Source organism: Cynara cardunculus (genome assembly GCF_001531365.2).
Source record: "Cynara cardunculus var. scolymus isolate 2C chromosome LG 15, CcrdV1, whole genome shotgun sequence".
Lineage (NCBI taxonomy): Eukaryota > Viridiplantae > Streptophyta > Magnoliopsida > Asterales > Asteraceae > Cynara > Cynara cardunculus.
Genome location: NC_037542.1, coordinates 3273395 through 3289958, shown reverse-complemented (window position 1 = coordinate 3289958; position 16564 = coordinate 3273395). Strand labels below are relative to the sequence as shown.

Sequence of the window (16564 nt, the reverse complement as noted above, 5' to 3'; positions counted from 1 at the left end):
ATATAATTTTCTTATAAAGATAATAATTAATTGTTTTGTTAGAACTTGATAATTATCTTAATTATATTTTAGATTTTTTATATTTTAAAATGAGATGTTTATCCTCTATTTGATTATGTTTATCTGCAGTTAGTTACACGAATTCAAACATGGAGCTTTAATAAGTTGTACTTATGCATAATTACTTGTAATCTTGAATTTTAAATAATATGCATCAATATACAGTACTTTATGCATAAAAAATGGTTTTTAAGAATTTATGTCAAATGCTTTATAATATAGTATAGATAATATAGAGTTGTGCGTTCAATGGATACATTATACATAACATGTATCTAAAACATATTAACTCTATAAAACCCAAAGTTTCTTAAACAAATCCATCGTTTAAGATGATGATTAATCATATGATACTCCAAAGTACGTTGACCCTTCTGAGCTTTCTCGAGCGTACTTGTTCAACAATCCTATCAACAATTCCCTATTCAATTTTCAGTGACACGTTTCTTTAAGCAAAATTGTTGAGTGATTACGAGTTTGAGACGTTTAACATAAACATAGATTCATATCATCAGTTACAACATAAAAACATTATTTCATGACCTCTAAAAATGCTCTTTTCGTGAATGTTATGTGTGCTCATTAGTCATTTCGGAAAGCCGTCACCTTCTTGTAGCAAAATAGTTTCACCGTAACAAAATTATAAAGTAAATTAAAAAAAAGTTGGAAACAAGCCCGAGTATTGAGTTGAGGCCCGTGTTAGACACGGTTTCCTTAAAACTGAATCGCCCCCCAACAAGGGCGTCGATTTCTCCTAGGATATAATGACTTTAAAGAGAATAGAATTATGTCGGACTTCATCTTCATGCCTGAACTTGAGAACCTGGTGTTATTTAATTACTTGATGTCAATGCTTTTCGTTTGTGTTATCTCTTCCTTTATATTTCCTTTGTCCTCTTCTTAAGAACTCAATTGTTGAGTTATTTATATGGGAAACTCGTTAGTAACCCGATTAAGTTTAAGAGATGGATCGTAATGGAACTTAATTCCTTTAATTGTAATCGAAGCATATGGAAGGTCAAAGACCTTTTCCATAATTTTTCGTTCAATTTTTCTAACAATCCCCCACATGAATGAAAATTATCATAAACATGACAATAGTCGTATTCTCAAGTTCAATGCTTGAATCTTGTAAATGATGGGTAGGCGTTAACCTCTGAACCTTTCCTTATGAAGCATATCTAGTCTGCTAGCGAATCAGTAGACGCGATGTCCTTGAACTGTTATGCCATTCGTGTACACATTAACACACTTCATACTAGGGACATTTATCTGGGTTCTGATTCAAAACTAGTCGGTTATAAGTCCCAACTTCCATAACCAACTAGCATGCATCTCACATTAGCTTTACCTATTATATCCACGAGTTGGATTTTGATGAAAAGAAAGTTAAAAGTGAAAAGCGTAAGAAGGGTCTCCGCCCTTAGATGTACATCAGGATGAAATGCACCGGATTCCTGTATCAAGCGCCGTTCATGGGTGGATTTGAGATTAAAGATGATCAAGGATCCATATCCCTTCTTACGATTCTCACATTAACTCTCCTCCTCGCACGATCTTTGACCTTATATCCAAATACTTACCGTTAATGGTGAAATAAATCAAATGTAATGTAAAAACCACCTTTTCAATCTCAATTTCAAAATAAGCAAAATTACCAGCACTTCATAATGCATCAATTACCTGTCTGACACACAAAAAACCAAAGTCTCAATACAATTATACTTGAATAAAAAGCTTTTGTCACAGAAATACATACTCAAATTCTACATGCTGTATATTCCATTCATTCATTCATTCTCTAGGAAATTAAGCTGCCTGCTGCTTGATAGAAATGAGAAGAAATCAATCACCTATTCCCTCTCAACATACATAAAACAAAAAACAACCCCATAAAATGCTCTGTTGATGCTGCTGCTAACATGTATACCCCACCTTTGTATCACTCCCTTTTAAGCCTGAAAAGCAAACACTCAATTCAGACACAAAACCACCACTTCTTTGTATCATCAAAACTGACACAATTCCATCTTTCTGCCAACTTCTTTTTATTGAGTTCATACCATTACAAATAATTGATGACATTAATTTGGATCCACATGGTTCCCCAATCATCATTATTGAAGGCTATTGAAAACAATTACACCTTCTCCTTTAACTATGTGGCCACTCAGATAGTGCAACACAAGGAAATACTCCCTCTGTCCCAAAATAAATGTGCACAATGAAAAAGGCACACAGTTTTAGAAATATATATATATATATATATATATATATATATATATTTACAGTTTTTATTTAACTAAATAAATAGAGGGAGTAATGAATTTCTCCATCGCATAATTGAAGATACAATTGAAAAGTAGACACTTAGGGGCCGTTAACCAAATGCTTACTTGGGTAAGCGCTTACCAAGTTATATTACATTACCGGATGAATATGGTAAGAACCAAATATCTTACCGGTAAGAACGAGGCAAAGACTGAGAGTCTTACCCTGTAAGTGAGGGCAATGACTCTTACCACAGTCAGCTCTTACAGGGTAAATTGTTGCATAAAAAGCCGTTTTTGTTGACTAAAATCTTACCCGGTAAGTAAATAATAGTATTGAATTTTACTCGTAAGTGCTTACCGGGTAAGTGTTTGGTAAACGTCCCCTTACTTTTGTGAGTGGACACCTATTTTGGAACAAAGTAAATTACAAATGCAGACACTTAGTTTGGAACCGCCCCGGGAGGGGGTTCTTACACATAAATTTCCATTTCCGGAATATAGCAATTTTATAGGCAATCTTAGTTCACAAAGCAAGGAACATATATAACAATCAAAATGGTAGATGATTAATGGAAACATACTACCACTTCATAAAAATATTTTTTCTCAAACAAGCAAAAAAGAAATATTGAAATTTTCATGTAAAACAGGCTTAAACATTGTCATGACTTTGATTATCCACTCAATGGTACTTACCTTGTTAGCAATGTTGTTGGAAAGCCAATCCAGTCCCTCATATAGACCTTCTCCAGAGGTGGCACACGTGCTCTGGATATACCTGATGCATACAAATTAACGCATAAATGCAGGCACTGTGTACATGTGTGTGTGTTTGTGTGATAAAGTGGTGTTGTTGGAGAGAGTTACCAGTGTCGTTGTCGGAGAGAATGCAGGCCGAGCTTGTCAGTGATCTCAGCAGCATTCATAGCATTTGGAAGATCTTGTTTGTTAGCAAAAACAAGCAACACTGCATCTCTTAGTTCGTCCTATAACAAGGTCAACTTATATCACAATGCCGAAAAAGAAACAAATTCCCACCGCAAGTTTCCTCTAAAGTTCCGGAGTAATGTAGCAAAGCTTCAAAATACCTCATTAAGCATTCTGTGTAGCTCATCTCTGGCCTCAACCACACGGTCACGATCATTGCTGTCCACCACAAAGATAAGACCTTGTGTGTTCTGGAAGTAGTGCCTCCACAAAGGTCGAATCTGATAATAACTAATATGAGCATTTCATTTCAGAAATCATATAGTGAGTTCAATATATAATATAATATATATATATATATCAGTAAATTGGGTACTTCTTTTCTTCACAATTGATCATAGTGACATTGTACAATAGCCTACCCATCAGGATCACAATAAAAACATGTTCACAAGTTTATAGGTGTCAAAATGGAAGTAATATGAGCACCAACAAAATCAGCCTTACCGCACAATTCAGAGGGTATACCGCTTATATAAATCAGGATAGGCTTAAATTGATCTGGCTTATGATGATGTTAGGTGCTGATACAGCATATTTAATCAGCACCAGACGGTCCACAAGCACAATTACACAGATAAGGATAAAGAGAAAAAGGTTATTTGTAAAAACAAAGAAGCATTACAATGTTAGTAGCAATTGAGTACTATATCTCATGCTCATGTAAATAGATCAGCAAAATACGTGCATAAAATGTCTCGCAAAAAATGAATCGTTACCTTAATATAATAATCTAATATGAACCAACTAACTGGATTTACAGTAAACTGAGTTTTGGGGTGGAGTACAAAAATCATCACTCTGACTATTGATTAATCTACAAGTTTCGCCCTGCACGAACTTTTTGGCACTCTTCATCATTAGATGAAGGATCTTGTCCTAATCAATTCTTTATGCATGTCAAAAGTTGCTGACATTCGTTAGAAAAATACCATGTGAAGGCACATGCCTATTTAAGGAAGGCGTCCTTATCAATTCATATCCCTTCTTATTGATTATTAATGGCACCTCACCCTCCTCTCCCTCATTCTTCTATATCATCATCTCGCATTTAGGTTCATCTGCTAATTAGATCTGCCATTGATTCAGTCCATACATGGGATATGAAATGACATCAAGAAGAAAGTATGAGAAACTTGAGCCCAAAACAAATTAGAGAATTGGTTAGTAGCAGACAGCGATAGGGATTTCATTCTGCAATGGCATAGTCCAATCTGCAACCACTTCAGATGCAGAACTGCTCCCCCCCCCCCCAAAAAAAAATTATCCGTCAGCCACCACCCCACCTCAATTCTGTTTCATTCTAGTTCATACAATGCCAAAACGTCAAGTATCCATTACCGCCAGTGACTTCAACCTCCTGAGTCAAAGTTCTGCATCACAATGTCGTTCGAGGAATTGATCTGTCACCGAAAAAAGGTTTACAAGAGCAGATAGATATTCTTTAGCTTCAAGATCACCTTTCAACCATCTTGAAATCAGCCCATATGATGAAGCCAGGACCACTTCATTATCGTACTCACCTCAAGTCCTCAACTCACTCGATTAAACTGGAAAGATCCCATTGAGAGTTTGAGACTTGTGAATTGAAATTGAAGGGGTTGACTATTGTGTCCAACCGTGTCTTAGGTTCCTATCTAAATGGCCTTGTTGACCAATTAATCATGGGGGAGGCAGAGTGAATGCTGTTGATGATTGATTCATGGATGAGGAACCAAGTCAAAAAGCCCAATCAGACTGCTTCAAGATTGCAAGCTTGATTTGAGACCAACATATTCTTTCTCTCTCATATTTAATATTGATCTGCTTCCCTGGGCAAGCATAAATATTGAAGTTCGTGACCATATCTGTGTTAAGAACCAAGAGGGGAATAAAGAATGGAGTGATAATAAGAGAGCAAGAAATGAACAATTTTAAGTTGGGGAACATGACTTCATTTCTTGCAGCTGGGCCTGGAAACGAAATGGCAAATAATAAGATGATTCTGTGATCAGCACAAAATGTACTTCAGCCACTTGCCCCTCATTCAACGATAATAATAGGTGGGGATGAAGTGAATGGAGGGGTTGCAAGTTAAGATGATGAAAACCAGAGCAATGTGGTCATTTGATTTGACTACTATTCCTCGTAAAAAGGGGCCAGTTCCATTATACATGATAAAACTAGCAGACAGAAGTTAACAGTAACAAAAAGAAGGGCTTGACTGGAACCAGATTTAAGAACCAAATTTTTTTTTTGTCAAGGGAAGAAATCTCCATATTGAGGAATAGTCAGGGATGATTTTTGTAGTTCACTCTTAAGTTAATCTATAGAAGAGTTTTAAAGCCACATCATCTTGCTGGGTCAGTCTTGCTGACAGTTTACAGGTTGCCACAATATCGGTTTTTATATGATTTTGCAATGCAAGTCAAGTGATCAATATGCACATACGAATTGGTAACAACGTTACCTTGTCTTGACCACCGACATCCCACACAGTGAAGCTGATGTTCTTGTACTCTACAGTTTCAACATTGAATCCTGCAAAAGAATCGAGTTCAGTAGCATAGAAGAGATGAAAATAGAACTCCATATTTTTCTTAACCGGAGAGAGAATTTTCTGGGAGATCTGCAAGTCGCTGTTAGAAAATTCAAAGCTCTGTTGATGTAACAAGATTCATGAGGCAATGAAGCTTGATCTACAAGCCATGCAACAAAGTATGTTTGGGAATAAGTCTTATAATATGGTTAATCAGGTGTGCATTTTCTATAACGCTCAGCCCTCTCGCATTTGATTGGCCAAAATCAAAACATAAGATGACTTGGGTATTATTTTCCTCAGAATATTAAAAATTTAGCCCTCATATACGAGTTGTACGATTCGAGCCTTGCAGGAAAAGAATAGCACTATGGGGCAACCAATGTTTTTAAGCTCTGCATTCAACTCTATGTATATCACCTACTAGAATTATGCTAAAATTAGAAATGACAAGTTGAAAACAATACAAAGACCACATAATTTCATATTCCCCTCAAGAATTATTGGATGATATAATTGGCAAAAAAATGTACTACTTCCATCCCATAAGAATTGCAATATCCAAACCCACATGCAAATTAATAGAAACTTAATTATACCTTAGTTAACCATGTAAAAGTGAACTTTGTGGGCCAGAATAGACACAACCACTCTTGTAAGGATTACAATGGTAGGGAGTTGACATTCAAACTTAAAAAAGAAAGATGTTGCAACTTCTATTAGACATCCCAGAAAGGGAAATATTCCCAAAAAATGGTCCCTTACCATTTATTTCAAGTTATATTTTGGTCACTGTTGTTATTTATATGCTCACACTCTTAACAATTTTGTGAAATTCCCTATCATTCCCTTGCTAAAAAAAATAGCCCCCTAGGTGCCATTATATCTTTACTTTAGTTCTCATTTATACAAATCTATTATAAGCACTCCTGCTTTTTTCTATTATATTAATCACTATCATAATTTTTTTCAAAAACCTGCTTTTACCCTTTAAAATCACATTTGAACCCTTGAATTATGCTTTCTAATATCTTATGTTGCATATAAATACAACCAATTTCAATTACCTTCAAGGAGAAACGATTAAAAAGGGCAACAGACTTTTACTGACAACTAAAAGCCAATATGACTCATAGCCAACATCCAGATTACAAATCTGACAAAATTTACCAGAAATGAACTACATGCTAGAAATAACTCTTGTGGATGACAATTTTTATGATGGCGATGATAAACTATAAAATTTTTGTAGGATACCTAATCAATATTATGTTTATGGATGTAGGTTAATGTTTATATTAACTTCCAATAGTTAATACAAGCATATAGTTGTTAAAAGCGCACCCGAGGCACGCCTAGGCTCTGAGGCTCATAAGACTCAAGGTCTTGGGCTTTTTTCAAGTCGAGGCTCAGCGTATTCACGCACTGCGCCTTGGTTGAGGCGCCTTGTGGGCCTAGATGCGCCTCAAAAAGAGTTATTAAATAACCTTGTTAAACCCTAAGTTTAAACAAGTTTTCTCATCTTCTCATCTCCTAGATTTCTTTAGAAAAGTGTTAATAAGTAGATTACATAAGTCAAACCCAAATATTGTATACTCAGTCCTTAGAACTTCAAGCCTCCTCCTCTATAAATACCCAGACCTTAAAACTTCTCCTTCACGGCTCAAGCTTTAAACCCTTCACCTCTATCAAAGTACTGTGGTTGCTGCATTGGAGACTTGTTGTGTGTAATTGTGTGTGTGAATGAGTGTATGTGTGTGTGTGTACTGATAAAATGCGCCAAGCGTTCCTGAGGCCCACGCCTCAAGCGTACTCCTAGCGCCTAGGCCCCGGGACCTCTTTGCACCTAAGTGCACCTTGAGCCTTTCATTACAACTCTTAACTTTTGTCATGTCTCCTTAAAGGTTTGTATTTTTTTTTTTTTTTAAATTTTGTAGACAAAAAAAAATGCTAGAAAACCCAATTTGGGAGTTGCAATGTGATTTACAAAAATAAAATTAGGTTATTGGAAAAAATAACGATAGTGATTCGAATAGTAGAATGAATAAAAGATGACTGTTTTTTAAATAGATTTGTATACATGGACTACCAAAATAAAGATTCACTTAAGAGCAAGTAGCCATTTTAATTATTTAACGAGGGCATAATAGCAAATTTTAAAAAGTTATTAACGGTGTAAGCATAATATAAATTAAAAGGCAATGATCAAAATTGAACAGAAAAACAACAGTGTAAGCATAAAACATAAGTGACCATTTCACATATTTTGTCAGGTGTGACTAAAGCATATATTTAGTAGAAGGCGGGTGGCCAGTTATATTTTTTGGTAAAGGTTGTTCTTGTGGGACAGAATGGAGAAGGCAAGAACGCTAAACAATGGAAATCACTACCTCCATAAAAGGCTGATGTTTTTTCTTTCAAAATTACTACCCCTTGAAATGCTAGAATCTCACAAACTTAATACATGCTAAAAAGAGGAAACATTTCATAAAGATCAGTGGAATGCACCATGCAAGAACCACGAGTGGCTACTAAATGCTATCCATAACCCTAAGTTCAGCTAGCCAATCGACCATGTTGATACACTTGCTGTTTAATATATATTTTGTGATGTTCCAAGAGCAAAACTTTCTGCCTTTTCTTGATCAGTAATTTAAGACTAACACTCTCTAGCACATTCATGAGAGAAACATAGTTCTTATCCACAATTCTTTATATTTATGATTCAAGCTGAGTGACTAACCACCTAGCATAAGACATTATACAAGCAAAAGGAAGAAAAAGAGGCAGTATAAGTTTAGTTTGTTGACAATGAGGCATACCAATAGTAGGGATGGTGGTGACAATTTCCCCCAACTTGAGCTTGTACAAAATCGTGGTTTTACCAGCTGCATCGAGACCAACCATCAGAATACGCATCTCCCTCTTAGCGAACAAGCGACTGAATAGCTTGGTAAAAGACAGTCCCATCTTTGTATCTAGTATAAAAATAGACCAGATTAGTTTTTATCAGAAGTAAGCCACACATGGCGCCTTGATAAATGAAAACAAGGTTGGAAATCCTGATTTTCATTGTCGTATAAAAATCTAAATAAGATGGGAAATATTTGATAGAAACATGGAGAAGGACCAAATACTTATATTGGCAATGCAATAGGTAACACGCACCGTCTCCTCTAGAACCAAATATCCATCAGAGAAATACACAACTGCTCTAGAGACATTTGCAAGGCCAAACAACATCAAGAAATTTCACGTTCAAAGTCTAAACATACTATTTAAAAGCCTTTGCCGTTTTGATGAGTTAAGCTTGACAGCCTTTAAGAAAAGGCGAGCTTGATGATATAAAAAATGAGTTCCGTATGATACCATCATATTGGATTTTATCCCCATTAAAGCGCTTTCCTTATACATGCTCGGATATGCACTGTCCAAGAAAAGTGAGTTTCATATGGTACCATCATATTGGATTTTATTAAAACCCCGTTCATGTGCTTCCTTACATGCTCGGGTATGCACTGTCCAAGAGTTGCTTAAAGTGCAAACATACAAAACTTTTACCATTTGCACTCGAATAGATAACAACTAGAAAAGAGAGCAAATTTGAGCAGTTCCAAGAGCCATGTGAGATTTGTCAACCAAAGATGTCAAATTTGCATCAAAACCAATACTATAACTTGAAACTAAGACCCTTCATTATATGTACCACTTATGTGTGGTCACTTCTCATATACTTTTTGAAGACGGTGAAACAAAAATGCCAGATTTTACTATGAACTTGAGAGCCCCTCTCATGCCTGCAAATGTATCTCCCATTTCCTCAAAAGAAATGAAACCATTGAGTGCAATTAAGGGACAAAGACAATTACTTGCTTCAAATTTGAGTTGTCGATATCATTATAGAACTGAGTCAAGTGAAAACCCAATTTCACGGATATTTGTGATTATTACAAGTCGTTTTGCAAATCTGAACTGAAAATGTGGCTTAAGGATTTAAACAACAAACTCCTCAACGACTATAACAAATCATCAACTTAAAAAACAAATACTACAAAACAAACTTCTAAACAGAAAGATGCGCGTGATCAGATTAAGAAATAACACGCGAAAAATACCATCATGAACGTATCTAATGGTTAAGAAAGATTACAAAAGCCTATTCAATAAATATTGAGTCGATGAAATAAATATCAACGAAATATTGATCATGTATTAGATCCAGTTCCGATCTGATCTACAATGGAAATCAGAATCAAGTATTCATATTAAACGGCATAAATGAATAGATACAAATTTACGAGACTTACGATCTGCCGGCAACCGGAAAAGGTGACGAAGATTGTTCGAAATCGGGAGCCGTCGGTCGCTACCACCAAAGTGTGAGATAAATACGGAGTCGATCAAAGCGGACAGGGTATTATTTAAAGGGCCGATATTCGAGGAACACCGACGTCCGTTAAACATTGGGAAGATGCCTTTAACTTTAGACTAATATACAAATGAGCCCTTGATCTTTGTCATATTACAAACACACCCTGTAACTTTTGTGGCAATGACACTTGACTTGTTTTTCTTTTAAATTTTAAATATTCAAATCATGGAATACAAGGAGTCTCATAAACCTTCCTAAATTTGTGTTATAAGATGGTACTATTGTCGGACTCGCGTGTCGCATGGTAACGATATGTTTTTAAGGAATCAGTTGATCGAGTTAAGATAAAACGTAATTCATCGATTAACGATTAATGAGATACAGTCTTATATAATGAATGTATTTTTATCAGTGGTAATCTGCATACGTTGATAGACGATGAATCGTGTGACAATAGAAGTTAAGTGAGAAGTGTAAGAAAAAATTTAGACCGTTGATCACTTTTCAAATCAACTCATGAATTGTACCTTAGAAGAGAATTGATTTGGTGTATCTCATTAGTGTTGATTTTATATTTATCTTCAACTGGAATTGATCTAAAAGTGGTTTCTTACCCTTCTCATCATAACTTTCATTATGGTCATACATTGATAATCATTTGTTATTACGAATAGTTGAGATGGATCAGTAAATAATTTTGTTATTATGCAATTTAGAACTCAAACGACATGCCCGACAACCGTATCACTATCAACCATATAACTATTGTCGTTAAGGGTATACTCCAAAAAGGGTCGCAAAATTAGTCAACCTTATGAGTTGTCACATAGAAAGACATTGTCTTATATTAATATCTTTCATACAGTTTTTCATCTTTTCAACAATATGGGATAATATTCTCACCGTATTTCAAGATTTAAGAAATATTTCATTCTCTTGATGTCACCTAATTACCCATGGTTAAATACATTGAATATTTAGAACTCAGACAGTATGTGCGCACAACCGTATATAAACCCTTCCTCATTTCTTATAGCCACCTATATTCTCCAATCAAACATTCTCTCGTCAATGTAATATGATTAAAACAACACGACAATGCAAGATTAAAGAATACTCAAAATCTCAAAATATTACCTCAAATACCCTTCGTTGTTTTTTTATACATATAAAGATATACAGATTTTTCTGTTATATATATGAAGATTTATGCCATGTATTGTTAAATTTCTTTATCGAGGGTTTGGTCAAGAGACGTTTTTAGGCAAATAAATCTTTTAATTACCGAAGTTATCCCATTCATTTATTATAGTCATATTTATTATAAACACTCGCGTGAGGTTTTTTTTGAGAATCAATTCACCCGACTTCAACAATCTGATTTTCAGTTTGTTTCTACTTATTTTCAACAACTTAAGGTACCTTCAGACCAACTCGCTAATGTAGGGGCTCTCGTTTCGGATGAACGACTGGTATTACAATTAGTGGTCGGCTTTCTAAGGTTTATGACGGAGCCGCTACCATCATTCAACAATCTGATTCCTTACCCCCTTTTTATCGTGCCCGTAGCATGCTCACTTTGGAAGAATCACGTAAAACAAAACGAGTTGTTGGACACTTATCTACTCCACCTACGGCCTTGATGATGACTTCAATCGGTGCTCCGTCACCACCCCCCATTATGACTTGAATTCACAACCATCGTACCGCCCACCATATCGCAGACGGGGAGGGATCGAGGGTACCGAGCCCACCGTGGTTGCGGTGGTCGCCATTGGCAAAACCCACGGCCTCCTGGGGAGTTATTCCACCAGAATTCACGCCCTCCGTGGCACCAACAGATAAAATATACACAATGGCAGTCGTCCCCATGGCCATCACCACCATGCCCATATCTGATGCATGGCTCTTCCACACCTTCGTAGACTACCCGCCAACCATCACAATCATCGCCTCCTTTGGCAACCCCGGGTGTTTTAGGTCCACGACCACCGCAAGCATACAATGTCAAAACCGCATCCAATTATGTTCCGACAAACATTGAGTCCACTTTGCACAAAATGACGCCTCAACCCTCGGATAACCAGTGGTGCATGGATGCGGGTGCCACGTATCACATGACTTTGGATCCAGGTACAGTTTCTCCTGTTAGTAAAGCATTAAATCATCATATTATAGTTGGTAATGGTTATTCTCTTCCAATTATAGCTATTGGTATGACGTCCTTTCCTTCTCCTTATCCTCCATTTACTTTGAATAATGTTCTTCTTGTTTATGATTTAATTAAGAATCTTGTTTCTGTAAAACAATTCATAAAAGACAATTCAATTTCAGTCGAATTTGACCCAACTGGTTTTTCTATGATGGATCTAATGCAGGGTACCATTCTAATGAGATGTGATTGTCACGGTGACCTTGACCCACTCCAACTAAATCGTCATCACATTCCCTCCGCGTTTGCTGTTTTTTCCTCTTCTCGTTGGTATGATCGTTTGGGACACCCCGATGATAACACTTTTGAGCAATCTTATTTCTAGTCGTTGATTTCTAGTGTGAAATGTTTGTCTTTTTTGTGTATTTGTTATTCATGTCAGTTAGGCAAACATAATCAATTATTGTTTTTTCCGTCTACTTCGTTAACTACATCACCATTTGAAATAATTCATAGTGACCTATGGACTTCACCTATTTTGAATACAAGCGATTGCAAATATTATTTATCGTTTCTTTGATGACTATACAAACTTTGTTTGGATATTTCCGCTTGCCACAAAGTCACAAACTTTTGCCATGTTTCAACGGTTTTGCAATTATATACGTACTCAATTCCAAAGGAACATCAAACAATTCCAATGTGATAATGGACGGGAATTTGATAAACGCAATGTTTCGACAATTCTATTTCGATCATGGAATCCATCTCCGTTTTTCTTTTCCTTATACCTCATCTTAAAACGGAAAACCGGAACGCAAACTAAATACTCAATAAGATTGCTCGGACCTTACTCTTTCATTCTCACACTCCATCTTCTTTTTGGCCATACACACTCTAGACTGCTACATATCTTCATAATATTCTTCCGAACAAAATACTAAAATACAACTCATCGACTACTTGGTTGTATCACAAAACTCCTATGTACTCCCATCTCTGCGTTTTTAGGTTTTTTTTATTATCCGCATAATCCCGCATCCACAATTCACAAACTCGAACCAAGATCTATATCTGGTGTCTTTATGGGTTTTCCATAAAATCATCGTGAGTATCAATTTTTTGACATGTCTTCCAACATGTTCATTACTTCCCAACACGTTACCTTTGATGAAAACGTTTTTTCTCTCTCAAAACTCTCCACCTAATCTGAAACCCATGACTTCCTAAACACTCCACTTCATCCCCCTTTTCATGATCATCTCACACAAACACCACCTTTATCCTCTCATGTTGTTCTGTCCACGCCACCTGCTCCTTCGAACCAAACCCCTTCTTCAGTCCAACCAACTACCCAACCAACTATCATCGATCAAACCCCTCCCGTCACCCTAACGCCACCACTTCGTCATTCCATAACCGAGGGTATCACCAAACTAAATCCCAAATATGCTCTTAACGTAAATGGCCCTTCTATTTCTTCTTTTCCCACTTCTCACGTTGACGCCTTCCAGGACCGTAATTGGACTACTGCTACGAATGATGAATTTAATGCACTTATTAAAAATGACACTTGGGAACTTGTACCTCGACCACCTGATGTTAATGTTATACGATGCATATGGGTATTTACTCATAAGTTTCTATTTAATATGGTGCTTGAACGCCATAAGGCTAGATTGGTTGTTAATGGCAGGTCACAAACAGATTGGAATAGATTGCCACGAGACATTCAGTCCAGTGGTTAAGATGGATAATATACGGACTGTCTTAAGCCTTGCCCCCTCTAAAAAATGGGATATTCATCAGCTTGATGTCAAAAACGCTTTCTTACATGGGACTCTTCACGAAACAATTTTTATGCATCAACCACCCGGGTTCAAGGATGCTCGGTTTCCCGATCATGTATGTCGTTTAAAGAATTCCCTGTATGGTTTGAAACAGTCCCTTGCATGTGGTATACTCAGTTTGCCTCATTTGTCTCGATAATTGGCTTTTCCCACATTCGATCGGATAATTCATTGTTTATTTATCAGCGAGGAAACGATATGGCTTACTTATTATTATATATCGCTGACATTATTGTAACTGCCTCTTCCAATAATCTCCGTCAATCGATCGTTTCTAAGCTTAGTTCCGAGTTTGCTATGAAAGATCTTGGCCAACTTCATTGTTTTTTGGGAATTTTGGTTGCTCGTAATAAACAGGGTTTATTTCTTTCTCAAACTGCTACCAAAATCTTGGAGCGTGCCAACATGTCATCATGCGACCCTTGTTACACTCCCATGGACACAAATGTGAAGCTTAGTGTGTCATTGACCATCGTTATTGATCCTATTTTGTATGGAAGTCTGGATGGCGCTCTTCAATACTTGACATTCACCCGCCTGTATATCTCTTATCTGTTCAACAGGTATGTATGTTTATGCATGATCTACGAGAATCACATTTTCGATCTCTACGTTGGATTTTACGTTATATTCGCAGTATGTTGGATCTCCGGTTACATTTGACAGCCTCCACTCCTACGGGCCTTATGGCCTACACCGACGCAGATTGGGGCGGTTTCAGATACTCGCCTATCAACTTTAGGGTATTGTGTGTTCTTGGGTAATTCTCTCATCTCTTGGTCCTCAAAGACACAATACACCATCTCACGATCTAGTGTAGAGGTTGAATATCGGGCGGTTTCAAATGTGGTTTTCGAAACCTGCTGGTTAAGGAATATTCTACTCGAACTTCATTGTCCGATTGACAAGGCTACACTCGTTTACTGTGACAATGTAAGTGTAGTGTACCTTTATGCTAATCCGATTCAACACCAACACACCAAGCACATAGAGCTAGGTATTCATTTCGTTTGAGAGAAGATAGCCCACGACCAAGTTCTGGTTCTCCATGTACCATCTTGGTACCAGTTTGTTGTTGTGTTTACAAAAGGTCTACCATGGTTCTATTTAAAGAATTTTGATCCAGTCTTAGCATTGGCGGATCATCGGCTTCGACTGTGAGGGAGTATTAGCCGAAGATTTGATTTGTGCAGAAGATTTGTCTTTCCATATGATAGACTTTCTTTATGGTTATCTTTTTGATCCCTATATATAGAGAGGTAAGGGAATTGTATTGAACACAAGAAATATTGAAACACCGTTAATATTCATTCTCAAATCTAATATTATTAATATTAAGTATCTGGTATTGTCACTTGATTACCCTTTATTGTTATTTTAAAGTCTATTGATATAAAAGATTTTCTTATATAAATATTTTTTTTTGCAGAAATAGGGTAAGCTAAAATAAACCAACCCTCTTAGGGGCCGTTTACTAAACACTTACTCGGGTAAGCGCTTACCAAGTCATATTACCTCATCGGATGAATATGGTAAGGACTAAGAATCTTATCCGGTAAGAGTGAGACAAGGACCATGAGTCTTACCCGGTAAGTGAGGGCAATCGACTCTTACCACGGTAAGCGCTTACCGGGTGAATTGTTACATACAATATCGTTTTGATGGACTAAAATCTTACCCGGTAAGTAATTAGTAGTGTTAAATTTTACCGCTAAGCACTTACCGGGTAAGTGTTTGGTAAACGGCCCCTTAGTTAAAATAAAGATCTTCTTTTAATTATCTATATAAATAGAGTTTTTTTTTTATTACAAAAATAGGGTGGCTAAATTGAGCCAACCTTATAAGTTGACGTAAAAGCATTTACCCCTCATTTTATATACTCACTTCCTAGTTCGAATTTTGCAACTTATCACCAATATGGGATTAAAAAACTCAACCATATTTCAATATTTGAGATTTGAGAATACTCAAACCTCATGATGCCAAATCGTAATCCACACACACGTGTGTGTGTGTGTGTGTGTATATATATATATATACCACAAATCAATTGCAACTGTAGCACCCTCATTTTACCATGAGAAATATTACGTAATCTAAAACAATTTCTCCATAAATACTCCAAAATGACAGCTAAATTAAAACCGTTTACAAATAAAGACTTTAAAATAATAAATATGTAACTTAAATGCTAATTCATCCCAAGCCAGATTGCGTTACAAAATTTATCTATCATAGATGTCTGAACATAAATGGACAAGATAATTTTCTATGTATGCCATTTTCCATTTGTCCAACCTGAAACTTTCTGTCCCTGAGATGCATACTATAGTCAGCTTATACAGCTAAGTG

The 16564-nt window shown here is 36.4% G+C and overlaps 1 protein-coding gene across 1 annotated transcript; it reads right to left on the bottom strand.

Annotated features, from left to right (window-relative positions):
• Positions 1-1748: 1748 nt before the first annotated feature.
• Positions 1749-10235, bottom strand: LOC112527875 (ADP-ribosylation factor-like). The gene is made up of 7 exons (XM_025138719.1): positions 10146-10235; positions 8661-8816; positions 5770-5840; positions 3422-3541; positions 3201-3319; positions 3030-3111; positions 1749-2018 (listed from the first exon to the last, which is right to left on the bottom strand). The coding sequence occupies exons 2-7, from the start codon at positions 8806-8808 to the stop codon at positions 2013-2015; spliced, it is 546 nt and encodes a 181-aa protein (XP_024994487.1). The 5' UTR covers positions 8809-8816; positions 10146-10235; the 3' UTR covers positions 1749-2012.
• Positions 10236-16564: the final 6329 nt, after the last annotated feature.